At 44.5% G+C, this 26,191-nt stretch overlaps 1 protein-coding gene across 1 annotated transcript in view; it reads left to right on the forward strand.

Moving 5' to 3' along the window:
• Positions 1 to 26,191, forward strand: part of BEST4 (bestrophin 4) — a 45,174-nt gene that overhangs the window by 15,011 nt on the left and 3,972 nt on the right. Inside the window, exons 4-6 of the mRNA XM_063427169.1 lie at positions 840 to 917; positions 2,212 to 2,364; positions 16,263 to 16,343. Of these exons, the coding sequence (XP_063283239.1) occupies positions 840 to 917; positions 2,212 to 2,364; positions 16,263 to 16,343 (312 nt within the window). The remainder of the gene's footprint in view (positions 1 to 839; positions 918 to 2,211; positions 2,365 to 16,262; positions 16,344 to 26,191) is intronic.

Genomic DNA, 26,191 nt, shown 5'->3' on the forward strand with positions numbered 1-26,191 from the left:
AATGACACACAATGTCAATATGGGTAACCGATGATACAATGATATACTGATCACAGAGAAAGTGATCTGAAAGTCAGAGATGTGGGGTTCAGGAAATAGCTCGAATTAACTAGGCCGGGAGAGATTAACTAACCTGAATTAAATAATATATTCAATGCTATTATATGTATTTTCTTCACGATAAGTTAATTAAGTGTTTTATAAATGTAAAGGTGTATATTTTATAACATTTCCGCAGTGTGCTAAAACCTGAATCTGTTTATAGAAATATATTAAAGAGAGAGAGAAGCTGGAGGGAGTAGCGATTAAATATTTGGATAGGGTGGAATACCTAGAAAAAGTAATATATAGATAATTTAAAACGTCACTTTTAATATGGTCTCTTTAAAAAGCCCCAACATGCGGACTGTGTAGAAAACAGATATCAAACGAAATCCTCTTCTACCCTATCCAAATATTTCATCACTACTACCCCCAGCTTCTCTCTCTCTCTTATATTTAAACTCTAGGGGTTACCCCCCATTAGGAGGTACTAGTGAACAAGTTGGCTCAATTTTCTTTCCCTTTTTCTTCCTCTTTGCTCTGTTTAGCCTGTTTATAAAAATATCTTTTCTTTTACATTTTTTTTGTTCCTGAGATTTTTGTGAAACTCCATAGTAAAGTAATGTAATATCAGGTTGTGGATGCTTTGATCAGCCTGGAAGACACAGCATCTAAATGGATCACAATATGTATTTTCCTTGTGGTTTATGACTGAATGTCTTTGCTGGTGTATTTTTAGCAACACTGTATTAGTGCTATATACGCGCACACACATTTATATTAACTGTTCTCTGCAGGAGCTGAATAAATACCGTGCAAAGTGCAGCATGCTATTTCACTATGACTGGATCAGTGTGCCGCTCGTGTATACACAGGTGAGAACATCTATGGAGAACCCTTTCTATATTGCCCAATAACAGGGCTTTACTGTATGAATGCCTTCACGTGGAAATCAGAAATACATCAGCTGGCAATGAAATGACTGATTCTTACACATAATGTGTCTCAAGCCAGTTAAAACATCTAAACATGTAATATTGTACCCTGTTGTAACAATGCAGTGTTTTTGGACCCAGGACATACTTAAAAACTAGAGGAATCTCAATGTATCCATCCTGGTAAAATATTTTATAAATAAATTAAATAAATTCACGTTTACAATACTCATCATTTTTTCTCATTTCAAAAAATGAAAATATCTTGAAATAATCTGATTTCGTTCACAGGATTACAGAATTTGAAGTGAATTTCAAATTTAAGGTCAGAATAGATACAGCTATGCTTTACATTTGGCTACTCTGGCCTTAAACTTTAAATTCACTTTGAATTCTTATTTTAGTAACTGATCCTGTAAGCGTAGTTTGGACTACTGTCTTGCAAAACCCAACTAAACAAAGACAACAAATCACCAATACAAAGAAAGTTATAAATATGACATATTATGCTTTGTCAGTCTGAAGGATGGCAAAGCATCAAATGCTTGTAGTTAGGGCTGGTACTAGGCTATTTTGCGCCTTAGGCAAGACCAATTACTTGTACACTCCGCTCAAAAAGAAAAATTGCCAACTTTGTGTGCCTCTTTCTCCCCCAGCCCCTCTGTGTGTCTTTTTCCCCCCAGCCCCTCCGTATGTCTCTTCATTCCAGCCCCTTTGTGTGTCTCTTTTTCCCCCGCAGTCCATTTGTGTCTCTTCCCCTCAGCCCCTCTGTGTGCCTCTTCCCCAGCCCCTTTGTGCGTCTCTTTCTCCACAAGCCCTTTGTGTGCTTTTTCTCCCCAGTCCCTTTGTGTGTCTTTCTCCCCAACCCCTTTGTGTGTGTTTTTTCTCCCCAGCCCCTTTTTGTGTCTCTTTCTCTACCAGCCACTTTGTGTGTCTCTTCCCCACAGCCTCTCTGTATGTCTCTTTATCCCCTAACCCCTTTGTGGTTTTTTTCTCCCCTAGCCCCTTTGTGTGTCTCTTTCTCCACCAGCCCCTTTGTGTGTCTCTTCCCCACAGCCTCTTTGTATGTCTGTAGCCATGCCCAATATCCCTCTTATATATGTGTGGTTAAATATAGATTCCATCCTTTCTATAAATACTATTGCCATCATGCTTTTCCCGCCTTAATCTCCCTTTTGGCAATCCGTGGGTTAATGTGTCTTCTTGAAAATTTTATTTTGTTTCTTTATTACAGGTGGTCACGATTGCAGTATATTCGTTCTTTGCATTTTGCTTGATTGGAAGACAGTTTCTAGACCCGAGTCGGAAGCACGCTGGGCACAGTTTAGATATGTACGTTCCCCTCTTCACCCTGCTCCAGTTCTTCTCCTACTTTGGGTGGCTGAAGGTCAGTTTTCTAAGACAGTAATTTATATTAAACAGATTAACATCAATATTTAGCAATCTGTTAGGTAAATATTATTGGTGTGAACCTGATCCTGATATAGTAATGTCTACAGAACCAGGAAGGGCTTGAATTCTCGTAGCCAATCACGGACAAAGAAACTTAGCCATTCACTCTATGGGTCAATGTTCTGAATTGGATTATCCGTTGCTTTATTGTTACTTATTTACATTGTAAAATAGGTTAGAAAAAGACTGGAGACCATCAAGTTTAACCTTTAACACATCAATTTCTGTTGTACCTCAATAAGTGAAATATTTAACTGATAAGTTGAAGTCTGTGGACGCTTATCAACAACATTGGGTGGAGGTTTATGTTACATACACTCAAGCACTGTGTAGGTTAGGTTACAGTTAGTTATACTGGGTGGGTTTATATTATTAATGGGACACTCCAGGCTCCCACACACGTTAGTTGCACTGTGTAGGTTAGGTTACAGTTAGTTATACTGGGTGGGTTTATATTATTAAAGGGACACTCCAGGCTCACGCACAGGTTAGATGCACTGTGTAGGTTAGGTTACAGTTATACTGGGTGGGTTTATATTTAGTGATGTCGCGAACATAACATTTTCGGTTCGCGAACGGCGAACGCGAACTTCCGCAAATGTTCGCGAACGGGCGAACCGGGCGAACCGCCATAGACTTCAATGGGCAGGCGAATTTTAAAACCCACAGGGACTCTTTCTGGCCACAATAGTGATGGAAAAGTTGTTTCAAGGGGACTAACACCTGGACTGTGGCATGCCGGAGGGGGATCCATGGCAAAACTCCCATGGAAAATTACATAGTTGATGCAGACTCTGGTTTTAATCCATAAAGGGCATAAATCACCTAACATTCCTAAATTGTTTGGAATAACGTGATTTAAAACATCAGGTATGATGTTGTATCGATCAGGTAGTGTAAGGGTTATGCCCGCTTCACAGTGACAGACCAAACTCCCTGTTTAACGTACCGCAAACAACCGCAAACAGTCCATTTGCACAACCGCAAACTCCCCATTTGCACAAGGTTGGATACCAAGCTAGCCATGTCCAGTTCCTTGTCCTCACTGATGTCATTGAAGGTCTCTCTTCCTCCACCCAGGAAGCGGGAGATAGAAAAAGATGCTTGGTCGGTCCTCCTACTTAAATTTTGGGGCACTGCGCGTGCAATCTAATGTGCCACCAGATAGGAGTGGTGTGTTAAGTAGTACTATTCCTATCAGTTTAATCCCTGTTACGTCCCCTATCAGGGGATGTGTATATAAGGCATCGATTTTATGAAGCGGGAGATGGAAAAAGATGCTTGGTCGGTTCTCCTACTTCAAATTTGGGGCACTGCGCGTGCAATCTAATGTGCCACCAGATAGGAGTGGTGTGTTAAGTAGTACTATTCTTATTAGTTTAATCCCTGTTACGTCCCCTATCAAGGGACGTGTATATAAGGCATCGATTTTAGGAAGCGGGAGATGGAAAAAGATGCTTGGTCGGTCCTCCTACTTCAAATTTGGGGCACTGCGCGTGCAATCTAATGTGCCACCAGATAGGAATAGTACTACTTAACACACCACTCCTATCAGTTTAATCCCTGTTACGTCCCCTATCAGGGGACGTGTATATAAGGCATCGATTTTAGGAAGCGGGAGATGGAAAAAGGTGCTTGGTCGGTCCTTCTACTTCAAATTTGGGGCACTGCACATGCTTATCTAATGTGCCACCAGATAGGAGTGGTGTGTTAAGTAGTACTATTCTTATCAGTTTAATCCCTGTTACGTCCCCTATCAGGGGACTTGTATATAAGGCATCGATTTTAGGAAGCGGGAGATGGAAAAAGGTGCTTGGTCGGTCCTTCTACTTCAAATTTGGGGCACTGCACATGCAATCTAATGTGCCACCAGATAGGAGTGGTGTGTTAAGTAGTACTATTCTTATTAGTTTAATCCCTGTTACGTCCCCTATCAGGGGACGTGTATATAAGGCATCGATTTTAGGAAGCGGGAGATGGAAAAAGATGCTTGGTCGGTCCTCCTACTTCAAATTTGAGGCACTGCACGTGCAATCTAATGTGCCACCAGATAGGAGTGGTGTGTTAAGTAGTCCCCCTCATCAGGCCTTTTTTAGTCGAATGTATCGCCCACTGTCAGTCCCTTCTGGATCCATCCCTTATTCATCTTAATAAAGTTGAGGTAATCTAGACTTTTTTGACCTAGGTGACTTCTCTTCTCAGTGACAATACCACTGAAGGTCCTTTCTGACAGGACACTTGAAGCGGGGCAGGCCAGAAGTTCTATCGCTTATCAACAACATTGGGTGGAGGTTTATGTTACATACACTCAAGCACTGTGTAGGTTAGGTTACAGTTAGTTATACTGGGTGGGTTTATATTATTAATGGGACACTCCAGGCTCCCACACACGTTAGTTGCACTGTGTAGGTTAGGTTACAGTTAATTATACTGGGTGGGTTTATATTATTAAAGGGACACTCCAGGCTCACGCACAGGTTAGATGCACTGTGTAGGTTAGGTTACAGTTATACTGGGTGGGTTTATATTTAGTGATGTCGCGAACATAACATTTTCGGTTCGCGAACGGCGAACGCGAACTTCCGCAAATGTTCGCGAACGGGCGAACCGGGCGAACCGCCATAGACTTCAATGGGCAGGCGAACTTTAAAACCCACAGGGACTCTTTCTGGCCACAATAGTGATGGAAAAGTTGTTTCAAGGGGACTAACACCTGGACTGTGGCATGCCGGAGGGGGATCCATGGCAAAACTCCCATGGAAAATTACATAGTTGATGCAGACTCTGGTTTTAATCCATAAAGGGCATAAATCACCTAACATTCCTAAATTGTTTGGAATAACGTGATTTAAAACATCAGGTATGATGTTGTATCGATCAGGTAGTGTAAGGGTTATGCCCGCTTCACAGTGACAGACCAAACTCCCCGTTTAACGCACCGCAAACAACCGCAAATAGTCCATTTGCACAACCGCAAACTCCCCATTTGCACAAGGTTGGATACCAAGCTAGCCATGTCCCGTTCCTTGTCCTCACTGATGTCATTGAAGGTCTCTCTTCCTCCACCCAGGAAGCGGGAGATAGAAAAAGATGCTTGGTCGGTCCTCCTACTTAAATTTTGGGGCACTGCGCGTGCAATCTAATGTGCCACCAGATAGGAGTGGTGTGTTAAGTAGTACTATTCCTATCAGCTTAATCCCTGTTACGTCCCCTATCAGGGGATGTGTATATAAGGCATCGATTTTATGAAGCGGGAGATGGAAAAAGATGCTTGGTCGGTTCTCCTACTTCAAATTTGGGGCACTGCGCGTGCAATCTAATGTGCCACCAGATAGGAGTGGTGTGTTAAGTAGTACTATTCTTATTAGTTTAATCCCTGTTACGTCCCCTATCAAGGGACGTGTATATAAGGCATCGATTTTAGGAAGCGGGAGATGGAAAAAGATGCTTGGTCGGTCCTCCTACTTCAAATTTGGGGCACTGCGCGTGCAATCTAATGTGCCACCAGATAGGAGTGGTGTGTTAAGTAGTACTATTCCTATCAGTTTAATCCCTGTTACGTCCCCTATCAGGGGACGTGTATATAAGGCATCGATTTTAGGAAGCGGAAGATGGAAAAAGGTGCTTGGTCGGTCCTTCTACTTCAAATTTGGGGCACTGCACATGCAATCTAATGTGCCACCAGATAGGAGTGGTGTGTTAAGTAGTACTATTCCTATCAGTTTAATCCCTGTTACGTCCCCTATCAGGGGACTTGTATATAAGGCATCGATTTTAGGAAGCGGGAGATGGAAAAAGGTGCTTGGTCGGTCCTTCTACTTCAAATTTGGGGCACTGCACATGCAATCTAATGTGCCACCAGATAGGAGTGGTGTGTTAAGTAGTACTATTCTTATTAGTTTAGTCCCTGTTACGTCCCCTATCAGGGGACGTGTATATAAGGCATCGATTTTAGGAAGCGGGAGATGGAAAAAGATCCTTGGTCGGTCCTCCTACTTCAAATTTGGGGCACTGCACGTGCACTCTAATGTGCCACCAGATAGGAGTGGTGTGTTAAGTAGTCCCCTTCATCAGGCCTTTTTTAGTCGAATGTATCGCCCACTGTCAGTCCCTTCTGGATCCATCACTTATTCATCTTAATAAAGTTGAGGTAATCTAGACTTTTTTGACCTAGGCGACTTCTCTTCTCAGTGACAATACCACTGAAGGTCCTTTCTGACAGGACACTTGAAGCGGGGCAGGCCAGAAGTTCTATCACAAATTGGGATAGCTCAGGCCACAGGTCAAGCCTGCACACCCAGTAGTCAAGGGGTTCATCGCTCCTCAGAGTGTCGATATCTGCAGTTAAGGCGAGGTAGTCTGCTACCTGTCGGTCGAGTCGCTCTCTGAGGGTGGACCCCGAAGGGCTGTGGCAATGCGTAGGACTTAAAAAGCTCTGCATGTCCTCCATCAACAACACGTCTGTAAAGCGTACTGTCCTTGCCGGCGTGGTCGTGGGAGGAGGAGGATTACTTTCACCTCTTCCCCTGTTAGATTCCCGTGACATCACCCTTATACGCTGTGTAAAGCATACTTTTTAATTGATTTTGGAACTGCTGCATCCTTTCCGACTTGTTGTAATTCAGTAACATTTCTGCCACTTTCTGCTTATACCGGGGGTCTAGTAGCGTGGACACCCAGTACAGGTCGTTCTCCTTCAGCCTTTTTATACGAGGGTCCCTCAACAGGCACGACAGCATGAAAGACCCCATTTGCACAAGGTTGGATGCCGAGCTTTTCATGTCCTGTTCCTCGTCCTCAGTGATCTCTCCGAAGGTATGTTCTTCCCGCCAGCCACGTACAACACCACGGGTACCAGATAGGTGACAACGAGCACCCTGGGATGCCTGTTGTGGTTGGTCTTCCTCCTCCTCCTCAAAGCCACATTCCTCCTCTGACTCCTCTTCCTCACAATCCTCTTCCAGCGTTGCCGCATGTCCAGCAAGCGATGCTGATAAGGCTGTTTCTGGTGGTGATGGTGACCAAAATTCTTCCTCTTCACGCTCATCTACGGCCTGATCCAGCACTCTTCGCAGAGCACGCTCCAGGAAGAAAACAAATGGTATGATGTCGCTGATGGTGCCTTCGGTGCGACTGACTAGGTTTGTCACCTCCTCAAAAGGACGCATGAGCCTACAGGCATTGCGCATGAGCGTCCAGTATCGTGGCAAAATCCCAGCTCCGCAGAGGCTGTCCTAGCACCCCGGTCATACAAATACTCGTTAATGGCTTTTTCTTGTTGGAGCAGGCAGTCGAACATTAGGAGTGTTGAAATCCAACATGTCGGGCTGTCGCAAATCAAGCGCCTCACTGGCATGTTGTTTCGCCACTGGATATCGGAAAAGTGCGCCATGGCCGTGTAGGAACGCCTGAAATAGCCACACACCTTCCTGGCCTGCTTAAGGACGTCCTGTAAGCCTGAGTACTTATGCACAAAGCGTTGTACGATCAGATTACACACATGTGTCAACTTGCCGAAATGCAATGCCGCCAACAAATTTCTTCCGTTGTCACAAACCACTTTGCCGATCTCCAGTTGGTGTGGAGTCAGCCACTGATCCACCTGTGCGTTCAGGGCGGACAGGAGTGCTGGTCCGGTGTGACTCTCTGCTTTCAGGCAAGTCAACCCCAAGACGGCATGACACTGCCGTATCTGGGATGTGGAACAGTACCTGGGGAGCTGGGGGGTGCCGTTAATGTGGAGCAAGATGCAGAAGCAGAAGAGGACTCAGCCGAGGAGGTTATGGAAGAGGATGGAGTAGGAGGAGTAGAGGAGGTGGCAGCAGGCCTGCCTGCAAGTCGTGGCGGTGTCACCAACTCCTCTGCAGAGCCATGCATTCCATGCTTGGCAGCCGTCAGCAGGTTTACCCAATGCGCAGTGTAGGTGATATACCTGCCCTGACCATGCTTTGCAGACCAGGTATCAGTGGTCAGATGGACCCTTGCCCCAACACTGTGTGCCAGACATGCCATTACTTCCTTTTGCACAATTGAGTACAGGTTGGGAATTGCCTTTTGTGCAAAGAAATTTCGGCTGGGTACCTTCCACTGCGGTGTTCCAATAGCTACAAATTTTTTGAACGCCTCAGACTCCACCAGCTTGTATGGTAAAAGCTGGTGGGCTAAGAGTTCAGTCAAGCCAGCTGTCAGACGCCGGGCAAGGGGGTGACTTTGTGACATTGGCATCTTACGCTCAAACATGTCCTTGACAGACACCTGACTGTGGGCAGATGAGCAGGAACTGCTCAAGGCGAGAGACGGAGGGGCGGATGGTTGAGAGGGGGCAAGGAGGACAGCAGTGGTTAACGTGGCTGAAGATGCTGGACCAGGAGGAGGATGGCGGCTTTGAGTTTGTGTGCTGCTTGTACTCATGTGTTGATCCCATAGGCGTTTGTGATGTGCGATCATGTGCCTTCGCAAAGCAGTTGTACCTAGGTGGGTGTTGGACTTCCCACGACTCAGTTTCTTTTGGCACAGGTTGCAAATGGCATCGCTGTGTCAGAGACAGACACACAAAAAAAATGACACACTGCTGAGCTCTGCAATGACGACATTCTGGTGGTGGCAACAGAACAGCATACGTTAATTGGCGTGCTGTCTGGCTGACCCCGGGTGCCGATGCATGCTGTCTGACTGTGCCACTAGCTCCTTGCGACGACCTCCCCCTGCTTCCAACTCGTCTCCTCCTCCTCCTCTCTGTCTCCCCATCTGAACTTTCGCCCTGTTCTTCTTCTTGCCGAGCGGGCACCCACGTGACATCCAAGGACGCATCTTCATCATCAACCGCTTCACTTGTATATGACAACTCAGCAAAGGAAGCAGCAGTGGGTACAACATCATCATCATCACACCGTATGTGTGTAATGCTGCCTGACTGAGACATATCCCTGTTATCTACATCCTCTGGCAATAATGGTTGCGCATCACTCATTTCTTCCAACTGATGTGTAAATAACTCCTCTGACATACCAAGTGAAGCGGCTGTGGTGCTAGTGTTGGTGGTGGCGGCAGGCGGGTGAGTGGTAACTTGAGAGGTGCCCGAAGCTAAGCTATGTACTATGCGTGCAAGCTATTGTGACAACAGATATGAGTGGCACTGGTGTGACACTGTGCCCTGGCAGGCCCTGAAATGCACACTCGTGAAGGAAACTGACTATTATATTACAGTCCAAAAAGTTTAGTTTCTTTTAAATGCAAGCTATTGGGACACCAGATATGAGTGAGTGGTGGCACTGGGCAGGCCCTGAAATGCACACTCGTGAAGGAAACTGACTGCTATTATATTACAGTTCAAAAAGTTTATTTTTTTGTTAAATGCAAGCTATTGTGACATCAGTGAGTGAGTGGTGGCACTGGGCAGGCCCTGAAACGCACACTAGTGAAGGAAACTGACTGCTATTATATTACAGTCAAAAAAGTTTCGTTTTTTTTAAATGCAAGCTATTGGGACACCAGTGAGTGAGTGGTGGCACTGGGCAAGTGGGCACAGTATACGCTGTGAGCCTGACACACACGCTGGCAGACAACTAACTGCTATTCAATCTATTACAGTCAAAATTGTATTTTATTATTTTTTTTAAATGTACACTACTGTTACACCAGATATGAGTTGCACTGGTGTGACACCGTGCCCTGGCAGGCCCTGAAACGCACACTCGTGAAGGAAACTGACTGCTATTATATTACAGTCCAAAAAGTTTTTTTTTGTTAAATGCAAGCTATTGTGACATCAGATATGAGTGGTGGCACTGGGCAAGTGGGCACAGTATACGCTGTGAGCCTGACACACACGCTGGCAGACAACTAACTGCTATTCAATCTATTACAGTCAAAATTGTATTTTTTTTAAAAAAATGTACACTACTGTTACACCAGATATGAGTTGCACTGGTGTGACACTGTGCCCTGGCAGGCCCTGAAACGCACACTCGTGAAGGAAACTGACTGCTATTATATTGCAGTCCAAAAAGGTTTTTTTTTTGTTAAATGCAAGCTATTGTGACACCAGATATGAGTGGTGGCACTGGGCGAGTGGGCACAGTATACGCTGTGAGCCTGACACACAAGCTGGCAGACAACTAACTGCTATTCAATCTATTACAGTCAAAATTGTATTTTAAAAAAAAAATGTACACTACTGTTACACCAGATATGAGTTGCACTGGTGTGACACTGTGCCCTGGCAGGCCCTGAAACGCACACTCGTGAAGGAAACTGACTGCTATTATATTACAGTCCAAAAAGGTTTTTTTTTTGTTAAATGCAAGCTATTGTGACATCAGATATGAGTGGTGGCACTGAGCAAGTGGGCACAGTATACGCTGTGAGCCTGACACACACGCTGGCAGACAACTAACTGCTATTCAATCTATTACAGTCAAAATTGTATTTTTTTTTTTTTTAAATGTACACTACTGTTACACCAGATATTAGTTGCACTGGTGTGACACTGTGCCCTGGCAGGCCCTGAAACGCACACTAGTGAAGGAAACTGACTGCTATTATATTACAGTCCAAAAAGGTTTTTTTTGTTAAATGCAAGCTATTGTGACACCAGATATGAGTGGTGGCACGGGGCAAGTGGGCACAGTATACGCTGTGAGCCTGACACACACGCTGGCAGACAACTAACTGCTATTCAATCTATTACAGTCAAAATTGTATTTTTTTTTTAAAAATGTACACTACTGTTACACCAGATATTAGTTGCACTGGTGTGACACTGTGCCCTGGCAGGTCCTGAAACGCACACTCGTGAAGGAAACTGACTGCTATTATATTACAGTCCAAAAAGGTTTTTTTGTTGTTAAATGCAAGCTATTGTGACACCAGATATGAGTGGTGGCACTGGGCGAGTGGGCACAGTATACGCTGTGAGCCTGACACACAAGCTGGCAGACAACTAACTGCTATTCAATCTATTACAGTCAAAAACATTTTTTTAAAAAAATGTACACTACTGTTACACCAGATATGAGTTGCACTGGTGTGACAATGTGCCCTGGCAGGCCCTGAAATGCACACTCGTGAAGGAAACTGACTGCTATTATATTACAGTCCAAAAAGTTTTTTTTTGTTAAATGCAAGCTATTGTGACACCAGTGAGTGGGTGGTGGCACTGGGCAGGCCCTGAAACGCACACTAGTGAAGGAAACTGACTGCTATTATATTACAGTCAAAAAAGTTTTTTTGCTTTTTTTTTAAATGCAAGCTATTGTGACACCAGTGAGTGAGTGGTGGCACTGGGCAAGTGGGCACAGTATATGCTGTGAGCCTGACACACAGGCTGGCAGGCAGGCAACTTCAATTACATTACACAGAAAAAAAGAAAGAAAAAAAAAGCAGACTGATGTTCTAGCCCTAAAAAGGGCTTTTTGGGGTGCTGTCCTTACAGCAGAGATCAGATGAGTCCTTCAGGACTGTAGTGGACACTGAATACACTAGCCTAGCTATCAATTTCCCTATCAAATCAGCAGCAGCTACACTGTCCCTACTCTCACTAAGAATGCAGCTTCACAATGAATGTAAAATGGATGCAGTCCAGGAGGTGGGAGGGTCTGGGAGGGAGGGTCTGCTGCTGATTGGATGGAATGTGTCTGCTGACTGTGAGGTACAGGCAGGGTCAAAGTTTACTCAATGATGACGAATAGGGGGCGGACCGAACAGCGCATGTGTTTGCCATCCGTGGCGAATGCGAACAAGCGATGTTCGCCAGGAACTATTCGCCAGCGAACAGTTCGGGACATCACTATTTATATTATTAAAGGGTCACTCCAGGCTCCCACACACGTTAGGTGAACTTTGTAGATTAGGTTACAGTTAGTCATACTGGGTGGGTTTATATTAATAAAGGGACACTCCAGGCTTCCATACACGTTAGGTGCACTGTGTAAATGTGGTTACAGTTAGTAATAATTAGTTTGTTGCAATTATACAGTTGATTAGGATATTATTACATTCAGCTGTTGGTTTTCAACAACTCCCAGAAGCACTTACTGTGCATCAGAGAACAAGCAGACAGCAATGTTGTAGGATAAGCTCAGCACTGCCACAAAAATGTGAAGATCTTGGTGGAGTCATGTGTAACGGATCACCTGGCACCCCGACTGGGTACCTCCGTTGAAGGATGCTCCTAGCGCTTCCTGAGGGCTCCAAGCACTCAAGCCGACACCATAACCACCGTAGACTCCTTCAGAGAGCAAGACAGGAACAAGCTCTTAAAAGAGCTTAGTAGTAGGCATGTGCATGGGGACAATTTTCGGTTCGGTTCGGCATTCCGAAATTCGGAATTTTTGCAATTCGGGACTTCGGCGATTCGGCACTTCAACACTTCGGAACTTCGGCAACTTCGGAACTTCGGCACTTCAGCACTTCGGAACTTCGCCACTTCGGAACTTAGGCACTTCGGAACTTCGGCAACTTCGGCGCTTCGGAACTTCGGAACTTCGGCATTTCGGAACTTCGGAATTTCGGGACTTCGGCACTTCTATTGCAGCCACTTAGTAGATAACTCCCTAATTCCCACGGTATTAGGGAGTTATCTACCAAAAGGCTGAAAGACCTAAATTGGTCTTTCAGACAAATTTACTAATACTAAGTAAAAATGACTTAGTATTAGTACATTTTGCCCCTGCTCGCTATACCGCGAGTAGGGGCATGTCTCGTAAACAGTGAGCAGCCTGTGGCTGCTCACTGTTTTAAAAAAAATAAAAAATAAAATAGGACCCCCAGCGTATGGGGGCCCTAAAGTAAAATGATGGGGGGGGACCTATTGTCCTCCCCCGGCCCCCACCCCTGAGTGGTGGGTGGTGGCCCTAAATACTAATAAGGGGGGAACCTAATGTCCTCCCCCTGGCCCCCACCCCTGTGCAGCGGGTGGGGGCCCTAAATTGGTATAAGGGGGGGACCTAATGTCCTCCCCCCTGGCCCCCACCCCTGAGCGGTGGGTGGGGGCCCTAAATACTAGTAAGGGGGACCTAATGTCCTCCCCCTGGCCCCCACCCCTGAGCGGTGGGTGGGGGCCCTAAATAGTAAAAGGGGGGGACCTAATGTCCTCCCCCTGGCCCCCACCCCTGAGCAGTGGGTGGGGGCCCTACAGTAAAATAAGGGGGGTACCTAATGTCCTCCCCCCTGGCCCCCACCCCTGAGCGGCGGGTGGGGGCCCTAAATCCTAAAAAGGGGGGACCTAAGGTCCTCCTCCCTGGCCCCCACCTGTGAGCGGCGGGTGGAGGCCCTAAATACTAATAAAGGGGAGGACCTAATGTCCTCCCCCCTGGCCCCCACCCCTGAGTGGCGGGTGGGGGCCCTTAATACCAATAGGGGGGGACCTATTGTCCTCCCCCCCGGCCCCCACCCCTGAGCGGCGGGTGGGGGCCCTAAAAAAAATTTCCCCCCCAGGTGACTAAGGGTCCCCAAACCCCTAGTCACCCCCTCCCCCCCAAAAAAAATGATCCCCCTGCCTACCCCCTCACCCTAAAAATAATGAGGGGGGGACATTTAACTAAGAACCTGTAAAAAAAAAAAAAAAAAAAGAACTTACCATTCAATGTTTTCTTTCTTCTAAAATCTTCTTTTTTCAGCCCCATAATTGGGCCCCATGATCCCGGCCCAAGAGTCAAAGCTTCAGATACTGGAGATGGGGACATACCAGACACACAAGGTATGTCCACGTTGAGCTAAAATGGCCGACGACTGCTCCACGTCAATATAGCGAGGGGCAGCCTGCGCGCACGTGGCGGAGGCCCAGGCTGAGAAATCCCGGCCCTAGAGCGGAGGATCACGGGCGGCGGACCGGTCGGCGGACCGGTAGGCATGGAGCCGGCTCTGACCTCTGGATTCGGGGGTGGTCCGGAGAATAAGCCCCCACTCTGTGAGCCCTGTGGTGCTTGAGTGCGCGGGCCCCGCGGTGGACCGGTGGCCGGGGGGACGCACACCGGCACCATGTATGAGACCGGAGGCGGGAGAGGCGAGTCGGGGCTGGAGCTCCAGGGGGGCTCTGCTGCAGCTGGGAAGGTGCAGGAGGCCGGAGCCCTGGCTGATCCTAAGGGGGGGAGAAGCTGGACAACTGTGGCCTCCGAGTGCCCACAGAGCGTTGGAGCTTACCGCAGGCATGGACGCGAACCTTGGGGGGGAAGGAGGGGGACCTGCCTTGAAAGGAGAAGCTGGGGGGACTCAGGTGGGGCCACCTGACCCACTGAGCGCACACAAACCCCATAATAACGTACGGCGCAGCCATGCTGGAGGTAAGCCCACGGACACACTAATTAGGCAGTTGGAAGCCGAGCACTGGACAGTCCTCTCCCACAGGGCGTCAAATCACCCGCTCCAGTGAAGCGACTCAAATTTTTCCCTTTTTACGTTCTTTTTTCCTTTTTTCTATTTTTTTTTTATTATTATTAAGTACGGTTTGAAACTCCTAAACATGCAATACTTCGGCACTTTGACACTTCGGAACTTCGGCACTTCGGCACTTCTACACTTTGGAAATTCGGTAATTTCGGAACTTCGGGACCTTGGCAATTCAGCAATTCGGCACTTCAGCAATTCGGACATTCAGAAGTACCCAAATGTCCGAATTGCCCGAAATTCGTCGGAATACATATTCGGACCTAAACGAATTGCACATGTCTACTTAGTAGTGATTAGCTAAGGGAGTATGCAGAGCATAGTAATCCCTTGTAGTGATATAGCAATTCCCCCAATAAGAGACAGGACTCTAGATTGAGGGTGAAGAAGAACTCTGGTTTAATGACACACACTCTTCTTTTATGCAGTTCTCCCATGCAAGGGAGATGCCCACAGACAATACATTAGCCAATCAAGCAATGGTTACAACCCACAGATTCCCTCCCCTCTGCTTGGGAGATAATTGAGTTACTTACTGTATCTACTCAATTATCTCCAAGCTAAAAAAAACATACTTTTTATACATTTTTATAACTCCCTCATTTTACATCACATACAAATTAAAACTTATATTTCTGTGATCAGCATAACTTGGGGAGCAACATATGTAAAAATCACATGAATCCGTCCAGGGGTTAAAAAGTTAGGTTGAGGTCCCTTTATGACCGACCGCAAGCACATTTTCATGCCCAAAACAGTTCCATGGATTTGGGCTGTGCGGTCGGTCTATTTTACACTGAAAAAATGACCAAGTCCCATTCGAACGAGCGTTCGAATCTTCGAACGGAACTTAGTCTCCAGCCGCAGTGTCGAAGTGGAGTAGAAGGTACGGGTCAGCAGTGTTCGTGCAATTGGGTAGCTGAAAACAGTTCCATAGATTTGGCTGCACACACCGCTGACCGCGTTCGAATGAGTTAAAATGGCCGCCGCCACCACGTGTTCGGTTTTCGAATGGCGGCCACTTCGACGACTTCGGCACTTCGACTGCATCGGAAGTGCCAGTTTAAAAGTACAAATCCTTTCTCTGGGAATCAAAGGGCCAGAAACAGCAATATAAAAATCCATTATGCCCAAATCAGTTCCTAGAAGGGCAATACATCCCAGGGCCATAGTCGCGGGGCAGGAGGCTGGCAAACAGGCCCCTCCAAAAAACAGTGGCGAGGTCACTTTCGCCACATCATGTCCTGGTCTGCATAGAGCTTACTGCAGATACTGTAAATCCTGGGCTTCACAGCAAATACAAATCCTGTTTACATATTTTTTATATGCATTATTGATGTAAAAGGAAAGAATTGGTTAACACGAGCCTGCAGCGTCCCCTTAACAGCCCTTTGGCCTTTTGGGACACCGTATACATAAGGCTCACAAATAACTTTGTATTTCCTCCAGGTTGCAGAGCAGATAATTAATCCGTTTGGTGAGGACGATGATGATTTTGAAACCAATCGCCTGATTGACAGGAATCTGCAGGTAATATTCTCTTGCATTCTAGAATTCAGCATTCTAACCTAGGGAGCTTGCAATCGTCTTATGTCAGTGACTGAGAGGAGAGATGACAATTTACAATATCAATAGATACTTTTGGAAAGATTGATCAAAGTGTCACTGAAAGTGTTATGTCTCATTTTCAGCAACAATTTTGGTTAAATTGACATGTTTTATTTTTTTTATCTATAGCTTCTTTTATCAATTTGCTTTACTTCAATGTTTGTCGCACTTTTTCCGACAGAAAAGTTTGCTTTTCTTTTTTTCTCCCACTCTAATTTTAACAATCCTCTAAAATGGTAATTTCCATGAAAACTGGCTGAATTTACTACGGAGAAACCCGTCACTTTTTAGATCACTTTAATAAATATCATCAAGGTAATAATAGGATTAAATCATCACTTTTCAGAACCTGTTTGTCTTCATTCAGCAGCAGGCAAAGCCATGCTGAGGATTTATGTATTAAAAAGTAGCTTGAAGCACCATTCAGTGATTTGAAGTGGTTATGGTGTTTGGAGTCTGTATGTGCAGATTTTCAGTTTGAAACACTACAAATACAGAAGTAGACCATTTTGCTGCTGAAGGTGTAACACCGCCACCGGAAGCGTCCTTTCCCTCTCAGGGACATTCGTCACAGTGAGAAGAAGAGATGTCACCGGAGGACAATCTGTCTATCGGTAGTGCTTGAATTCCGCGTGGGATCGTAGGTATGTTATTTCTTTTTTTTTTTCCTTTGTTAATTTTTCTTTTAGGATTAACCCCTTAGTGACCGCGGACGTACAGAGTACATCAGCCAAAAATGGTCGTTAACCAAAATGGCCAAAATGAGCGCTGGAAGCAATCGTGATTGCCTCCAGCCGCTCTAAGGGTATTACACGATGCCTTGATATCGAGGCATCGTGAAATACCCCCCCCCCCACACCGCCCCCATACACCCCTACACTGCCGAGCGATCACTTCCAGGTTGCCACATGTGGTGCCCGGCAGTGTAGAGCAGAGCATCGGAAGCCATCAGGCATGCCTCCGATTCTCTGCCTGTACTGAGTGCCTCGAGGGATCGAGGTACTCAGCAATAGTTAAAAAACAATAAAAATAAAATAATAATAATTTAAAAAAATATATAATTATGAAATTAACCCTCTACCCTCCCTCTCCCTCCCCAATGCCGACTAAGCCCAGACAGTCCCCCCCCCCCTTCACTGTAGGACCGCCAGGGACATGTGACACAATAGGTGTCCACAGTGCTGCCACAGTGAACTGACAGGAAGTGCTGGTGAAAAAGTAAAAATAAAGTTAATAAAAGTTTTAAAAAAGTTAAAAGTAATAAATAAAAAAATTAAAATATATATATATATATATATATATATATATGTATATATAAGATATATAGATAGATAAATTATATCTATATATATATTATGTATATGTATATCTTATAGATAACGTGTATTTTTTATTAATATATACATATACTAATTTAAATATACACCTAGAGTAAAATTGCACACGTATATATATAAAATATATATATAAAACAACCATATATATTGTATATGTATATATTATTATAAAAATTAAATAATAATTAATTATAAAAATGAATAAAAAGACTGTAAAAATAATTTTTACAAAAATTATATATATATATATATATATATATGTAATTTTCTTCTAACTGTATTTTGATATATATATATATATATATATATATATATATATTAATATCAAAATACACTTAGATATATATATATATATATATTATATATATATATATTTATATACAGGGAGTGCAGAATTATTAGGCAAGTTGTATTTTTGAGGATTAATTTTATTATTGAACAACAACCATGTTCTCAATGAACCCAAAAAACTCATTAATATCAAAGCTGAATATTTTTGGAAGTAGTTTTTAGTTTGTTTTTAGTTTTAGCTATTTTAGGGGGATATCTGTGTGTGCAGGTGACTATTACTGTGCATAATTATTAGGCAACTTAACAAAAAACAAATATATACCCATTTCAATTATTTATTTTTACCAGTGAAACCAATATAACATCTCAACATTCACAAATATACATTTCTGACATTCAAAAACAAAACAAAAACAAATCAGTGACCAATATAGCCACCTTTCTTTGCAAGGACACTGAAAAGCCTGCCATCCATGGATTCTGTCAGTGTTTTGATCTGTTCACCATCAACATTGCGTGCAGCAGCAACCACAGCCTCCCAGACACTGTTCAGAGAGGTGTACTGTTTTCCCTCCTTGTAAATCTCACATTTGATGATGGACCACAGGTTCTCAATGGGGTTCAGATCAGGTGAACAAGGAGGCCATGTCATTAGATTTTCTTCTTTTATACCCTTTCTTGCCAGCCACGCTGTGGAGTACTTGGACGCGTGTGATGGAGCATTGTCCTGCATGAAAATCATGTTTTTCTTGAAGGATGCAGACTTCTTCCTGTACCACTGCTTGAAGAAGGTGTCTTCCAGAAACTGGCAGTAGGACTGGGAGTTGAGCTTGACTCCATCCTCAACCCGAAAAGGCCCCACAAGCTCATCTTTGATGATACCAGCCCAAACCAGTACTCCACCTCCACCTTGCTGGCGTCTGAGTCGGACTGGAGCTCTCTGCCCTTTACCAATCCAGCCACGGGCCCATCCATCTGGCCCATCAAGACTCACTCTCATTTCATCAGTCCATAAAACCTTAGAAAAATCAGTCTTGAGATATTTCTTGGCCCAGCCTTGACGTTTCAGCTTGTGTGTCTTGTTCAGTGGTGGTCGTCTTTCAGCCTTTCTTACCTTGGCCATGTCTCTGAGTATTGCATACCTTGTGCTTTTGGGCACTCCAGTGATGTTGCAGCTCTGAAATATGGCCAAACTGGTGGCAAGTGGCATCTTGGCAGCTGCACGCTTGACTTTTCTCCGTTCATGGGCAGTTATTTTGCGCCTTGGTTTTTCCACACGCTTCTTGCGACCCTGTTGACTATTTTGAATGAAACGCTTGATTGTTCGATGATCACGCTTCAGAAGCTTTGCAATTTTAAGAGTGCTGCATCCCTCTGCAAGATATCTCACTATTTTTGACTTTTCTGAGCCTGTCAAGTCCTTCTTTTGACCCATTTTGCCAAAGGAAAGGAAGTTGCCTAATAATTATGCACACCTGATATAGGGTGTTGATGTCATTAGACCACACCCCTTCTCATTACAGAGATGCACATCACCTAATATGCTTAATTGGTAGCAGGCTTTCGAGCCTATACAGCTTGGAGTAAGACACCATGCATAAAGAGGATGATGTGGTCAAAATACTAATTTGCCTAATAATTCTGCACTCCCTGTATATATATATATATACACACACACACACTATTTCATTCTATGTATATCTCCTTAAAGGACCACTCTAGTGCCAGGAAAGCATACTCGTTTTCCTGGCACTAGAGTGCCCTGAGGGTGCCCCCACCCTCAGGGACCCCCTCCCGCCCGGCTCTGGAAAGGGGAAAGGGGTTAAATCTTACCTTTTTCCAGCGCTGGGCGGAGAGATCTCCTCCTGCTCTCCTCCTCCGATCCTCCTCTTCTCCTCCCCGTCGGCTGAATGCGCACGCGCGGCAAGAGCTGCGCGCGCATTCAGCCGGTCACATAGGAAAGCATTCATAATGCTTTCCTATGGACGCTGGCGTGCTCTCACTGTGAAAATCACAGTGAGAAGCACGCAAGCGCCTCTAGCGGCTGTCAATGAGACAGCCACTAGAGGACATAGGGGGAAGGCTTAACTAATTGATAAACATAGCAGTTTCTCTGAAACTGCTATGTTTATAAAAAAATTAGTTAACCCTAGCTGGACCTGACACCCATACCACTTCATTAAGCTGAAGTGGTCTGGGTGCCTAGAGTGGTCCTTTAACGACCGTGGTCCTTTTAAAGACCGTGGAGTCCCCCAGGCTGTTATAAAGTAAAAATAAATAAATAAATATGTTATACATATATTATATATGTATAATATATTATAAAATAATTAAAGCATTTTATAATATATTATACATATATAATGCATATATATGATTTCATTATAAGTGTACTTTGAGATATATATATCTTAAAATACACTTATAATAAAATCATATACATGCATTATATATGTATAATATATTATAAAATGCTTTAATTATAATAAATTATACATACATAGGAAATAAAAGTGTGTGTGTGTGTACATATATATAATATAAATTGCAAAAAAAATTTATAAAAAACAAATAAAAACGCTAAATTTGGCCAGCGTTTGTGACTAAGTGGCTACTACATAAGACTGGACATACCCATTTTGAATACCCTGGGTTGTCTACATTTAAAAATAGTATGCCAGGATGGGGTTATTGCACATTCCTGGGCTACCATATGGTCTCAAAATGCAGCACAGACCTAGTAAACCAATCTGGCAAACAAGATCGGGCAAGCCCTATATTGACCCTGTAACTTTCCAAAACACCATAAAACCTGTACATGGGGGGTATTGTTATATTTGGGAGACTTCGCTAGACACAAATATGAGTGTTTAAAATAGTAAAACTTATCACAACGATGAAATCACCAGTAAAATTGCAGTTTTTATGTAAAAAAATTTTTGTAAAAAACTAATAAAGGGACTTCCGGTGGCTGCTGAACGGAACGGTCGCACGCCTGATGTGCTCCGAGACCAGAGGCCTAACGAAAAAGATTCTAGCGATCCTAATACCCCAAAATCGACCCCACCAGTCCCCCTCGGCATGGGTCGGAAAATTAAAAAGCAGAGACCGGACAAGCCGAAACCGGGCATGAGCATCGGCGACATGTGGCGGCAGGCACACGGCTCTACATTGCCTAAGATGGCCGACTACATGGGGGAGAGCTCTGAATTTTCGGATGACCAAAGCCTAGAGCCCTGGGACCTCCACCTACCTGCTCCGCGAGAGCTGAACAAGATCCCGACACCTACTACACAAAAGCCTGACACAACCCCTGTCACCAAGGCAGACATGCAGGAGCTGCTGGCGGGCCTGCGGAAAGACATCCATACAGACATGGCGACCTTCCGCAAAGATCTCCAGGGCCTCTCTGGCCGCATGGGGACCATAGAAAGGGAATCCCATGACACGCAGGCACAACTCGCCCAATTAAAAAGAGAAGTACACTCGCTTCACGAGCAGCATATCGCCGCACAACAGCGGTTTGCATCGCTGGAGGACTCCAGGCGAGACAAAAACCTCAAAATCAGAGGAGTAGCAGAAAAGATCCCTGATGCAGAGCTACCACACCTCGTAAGGAGGCTACTAACAGCGATACTACCAGCTAAACAAGCCAAAACGGTGACACCCGTCGACATGTTCAGAATCCCGAAACAATCCAGGGCACCAACATCGGCACCGCGAGACCTGATTGTCCGCTTTCAATCGGAACAGGACAGGATGGCAGTCCTGGGAGCTCTAAAGGGAAAGACCCCCTACAACTTTGAGGAATCACTACTCACCTTTTTCAGGGATTTATCAGGTAGCACCCTGGCATGGCGCAGATCCCTACAGCCTCTCACACAACTATTGCGTGAAAGAAATATACCGTATAGATGGAGGGGTTCCCGCACACTGGCAGTCCTCCAAGGGGCCACAGCTCACCCAGTACAAGACCTCGAAGGGGCAACAGCCATTCTAGAGACTCTGGGTCTCCCTCAGGACGCCCTGACCGGCAGAGGGACAGGGTCGACTACCGCAACGCACGTCTGGGATCCAGCTGGCTCGGTTCCGTTTATACCGCGGAGCTCCTCGACAGAAGCCTACAAAGCCGCTACTACCTGAACTCCGCCCGCTGGACTCTAGAGACAGCCACGCACCAAACCTGCCACCCTGCTGGCACTAGATAGACACTGTCTTGTTTTCAGCTTGGACACTACCTTTTTCAAAGCCGCTATATGCTATCCAGAGTGTCCCCATGTTACGTTAGCCCTTTCTTTAATAATGTGCAGACTGTGCTCCCTTTTAGTTTACATTTTCAAGTGGGTCTGCCTGCATTGAGTTTACTTTATTTTATCCCTTAACGTTAAAACGACCACCTAGCAACCTTGGGGGGATGCCGCTCCACTTGGGGGCAAAGGTCGAGGATGAACTCTCGGGCCAAAAATAACTCCCCATTTTTGTTATTATTTTTATTTTCATTTATAGTGGCGACTACCCTTCCCGAACGATGTCAATCTGGCGGGAATCCTAGCGCCCACATACGCAACTACCTACGTCACCGCCGGCGCTTGAGCGCCCTAAGAGACACTCCCACGCTCCTGCAGCAATTTCATATTGTACTATGTTCTTATGTTGACGTTATAAGTTTTTCTGTTCCATTCTGTTCCATTCACCAGCATACCTCCAGCTGAGAACACACCTCACATCACACTGAGGCATCTCCGCGATAATTCTCACTGGCAGCATTAAGCCGCCTCACCCACACACTCTTCCCCAGAACACATCACTAGGCGCAAACACCTCGCCTACAACCCAGCACGTGAACTGTGCTGTAGCCTAGTATACGCCACAGGCGAGCCTCATGACTTACACCAGAATCACACCCTATACGATAATGATACATAGCTTAAAACACGACGACATATGGTTAGTCCGAGTTGTATGTTCTCACTTCACCACAACGTTGGTTTTACTGAGTTTTTATCTCTGCCTAACACTTAACAAGTTGCTTACCCAGTGGGTTCTCATCGAAATTAAAATAACGAGCACAGTGAAACAAAAATGCAACACAAACCCCAGCATAACATACAGCTTAAACCTGTAGACACAAACTGAAGGGTTTATCTTTATCTTGCTAATACCTAGTCGTTCTTAATGAGAAATGTGCAGTTTCCTCAGGATATATAGAGTTGTAACTTTACGTCTATGCGGGTTTCACAAACTGTAGCAGCATGTTAATATTACACCAATAGCTATGAGAGTATTACCTTTTCTAATCGGTAAATAGTTTGTTCTTGCTAAATGTTATGTGATACGTTAGCACTAGACGTTTCTGATTCCATTATGTATTTATATATTCAAAGTAATGCAATACTTAAAAAACGCACCCAACCCATAATTCAATATGTGCCACTTATTGTGGACTTCATCTTGTAACAACCTATAACAAATATCATAGCAACTAGAAAAGTGTACCTAGCCTGAAGCAACCGTACTAAACCTATTCTTAAGCGTTTGACAAATCATCTACTAACAAAAAAAAAAATGTGCAGATTTCACAATGCTACTTCACTGTATCACCCTGTAACGAAGATTGCCTGTTTATGCTGTTGTGGCATACCTGAGCAGCCTGTATTTTACGTATGCACTACAAAAATAAAGAACATGCTAACATTGGGTATTTCTAAACTCAGGACAAAATTTAGAAACTATTTAGCATGGATGTTTTTTGGCAGTTGTAGATGCATAACAGATTTTGGGGCTCAAAGTTCGAAAAAGTGTGTTTTTTAAAAGAATTTCATCATATTTTATAATTTGTTTTATATGAAATTATATGAAATGATGAAAATAATGGTATCTTTAGAAAGGCTATTTAATGGGGACAAATATGATATATAATATCTGTGGGTACAGTACATGAGTAAGAGGAAAATTACAGCTAAACACAAACACAGCAGAAATATAAAAACAGCCCTGGTCCCAAACGGTAAGAAAATTGTTAATCATGAACAGGGTTTTGGTTGAAGTAATCAAACAAAGTATTTTAAGAACGTACCCTTTTGAAAGGCTCTGTAAAGTGCAACTTCCAAAGTCTGGAGCGCGGGACTGAATGTTAAATAGCAGAGGGGAGCAGAGGCACCCCTGTTTAAATCCACGTCACATATACCAGTACCAATCCCAATCTAAAATACCTGCATTTATACACACATAAAAAATAAGTTTCTAGCGCTTACTATGTCCAAATGCAAAAGGCAGCTATTACCCCCAAACCAGAGTCTCTTGTCTGGCCGTTGATAGGGAGTAGAGGAGATGAAAAACTGGGAGAAGTGCCTTGGGGGGGGGGGGGGGTCCTCAAATTCCAAGTGGCTTGTAGTGGGAAAAGAGAAGAGAAATATATGGTGCAGTATGTCAAATTTCTAAATTAAAAACAGAAGGAAATACACTGACTATCACTTAGCCCTAGATGTAGCACCTGGGCAGTACAATCCCCGCCTATGGATATAATGATCTTGGTCCGACCGAATCAGGTATGCATATGTAACATAAACACAAGAGCAAAAAATAGTGCAATATGTCAGGAGGCCAACATTTAAATAGTATAAAAATGCAGAACAAAAGGAAGAAGGGAAATCTGTTCCCACTACCAATATCAGGTACACACAAACAGTTAAAAATCTAGAATATACTTTAATGGATAAGAGACACCAATATGAAAAACCCCCGGCAATGACTGCCTGACTAAACGAAAGTCAATTTTGGCAGTCAAAGCAAAGAGCACAGAAAGAAATAAAAGATAAGAAAAATAAAGAATGACACAAGCGAATAAAACAATGGACTGAGTTTATAAACGTCGCATATAGCGATATATATAGGTGACTAAAGTAGAATTGGTGCATAGAAGGTACTCCAACTATGTAGCCCATGGGTCGTCAACCTGGTCCCTACTGCCCACTAGTGGGCGTTTCGGGTTTCCAGGTGGGCGGTAGGGATTTTCAAATTTTTTTATAGATTGGGTGAGCGGGCGGGCAGGTGCGAGCCGGCGGTACCCCTGCTACCGGGTACCGCCATCACCACTTGCGGCCCCGGCATACTGAGAGCCCGCGCAGGAGGAAGGAGGAGGAGGGAGTCAGAGTGGGAACTCTGACTCCCACCAGCCTGAGCCACCACTGGACCCCAGGGAAAGTCACCCTCCTGCACCTTAAAGGTAGGAAACAGGAGGGTGACTTAAATATAATGTGTGCTTGTTTGTGTATGTGTCTTTGTATGTATGTCATGTATGTGTCTTGTGTGTGTCTGTATATATGTGTCTTGTTTTTGTATGTATGTCTTGTGTGTGTATGTGTCTTTGTATGTATGTCTTGTGTGTGTCTGTGTCTTTGTATGTATGTCTTGTGTGTGTCTGTCTGTATGTGTGTCTTTGTATGTGTCGTGTGTGTGTGTGTGTGTCTGTCTGTATATATATATATGTGTGTGTCTTGTCTTTGTATGTATATGTTTCTTGTGTCTGTCTGTATGTGTGTATGTGTCTTTGTATGTATGTCTTGTGTGTGTGTCTGTATGTATGTGTGCCTGTGTGTGTGTCTGTATGTATGTGTGCCTGTCTGTATGTTTGTGTGTGTGTCTGCATGTGTGCCTGTCTGTCTGTATGTGTGTCTTGTGTGTCTGTATGTATGTATGTATGTATGTATGTATGTATGTGTGTGTGCCAGCAGGGCCGCCATCAGAAATTTTGGGGCCCCTAACACAGCTCAAGGTCTGGGCCCCCCTTCAAGCCTCCAAATCCTGCCCACAGGAATACACACACACACACACACTAACAGATACAAATACTGAAACAGACATACACACATGCATACACACAGTGCACACACACTGGCATACACACACTGGCATACACACACTGGCACACATACACTGACATACACATACACTGGCATACATACACACACACACTGGCATACACACATACACCTCATTTTCAGCCACCCTCCTCTCTTCCTTACCATTTCGTCGCAGGAGGGTGGCTGGGGATGATGTGAGTCGGCTGCCTCTCCTCGCGGATTAAACTGGGAGGAAGTGACCGGACGTCACTTCCTCCTAGCAGCACTTGCTTCCGGCTGC

Source organism: Pelobates fuscus, chromosome 7 (assembly GCF_036172605.1).
Source record: "Pelobates fuscus isolate aPelFus1 chromosome 7, aPelFus1.pri, whole genome shotgun sequence".
Classification (NCBI taxonomy): Eukaryota; Metazoa; Chordata; class Amphibia; order Anura; family Pelobatidae; genus Pelobates; species Pelobates fuscus.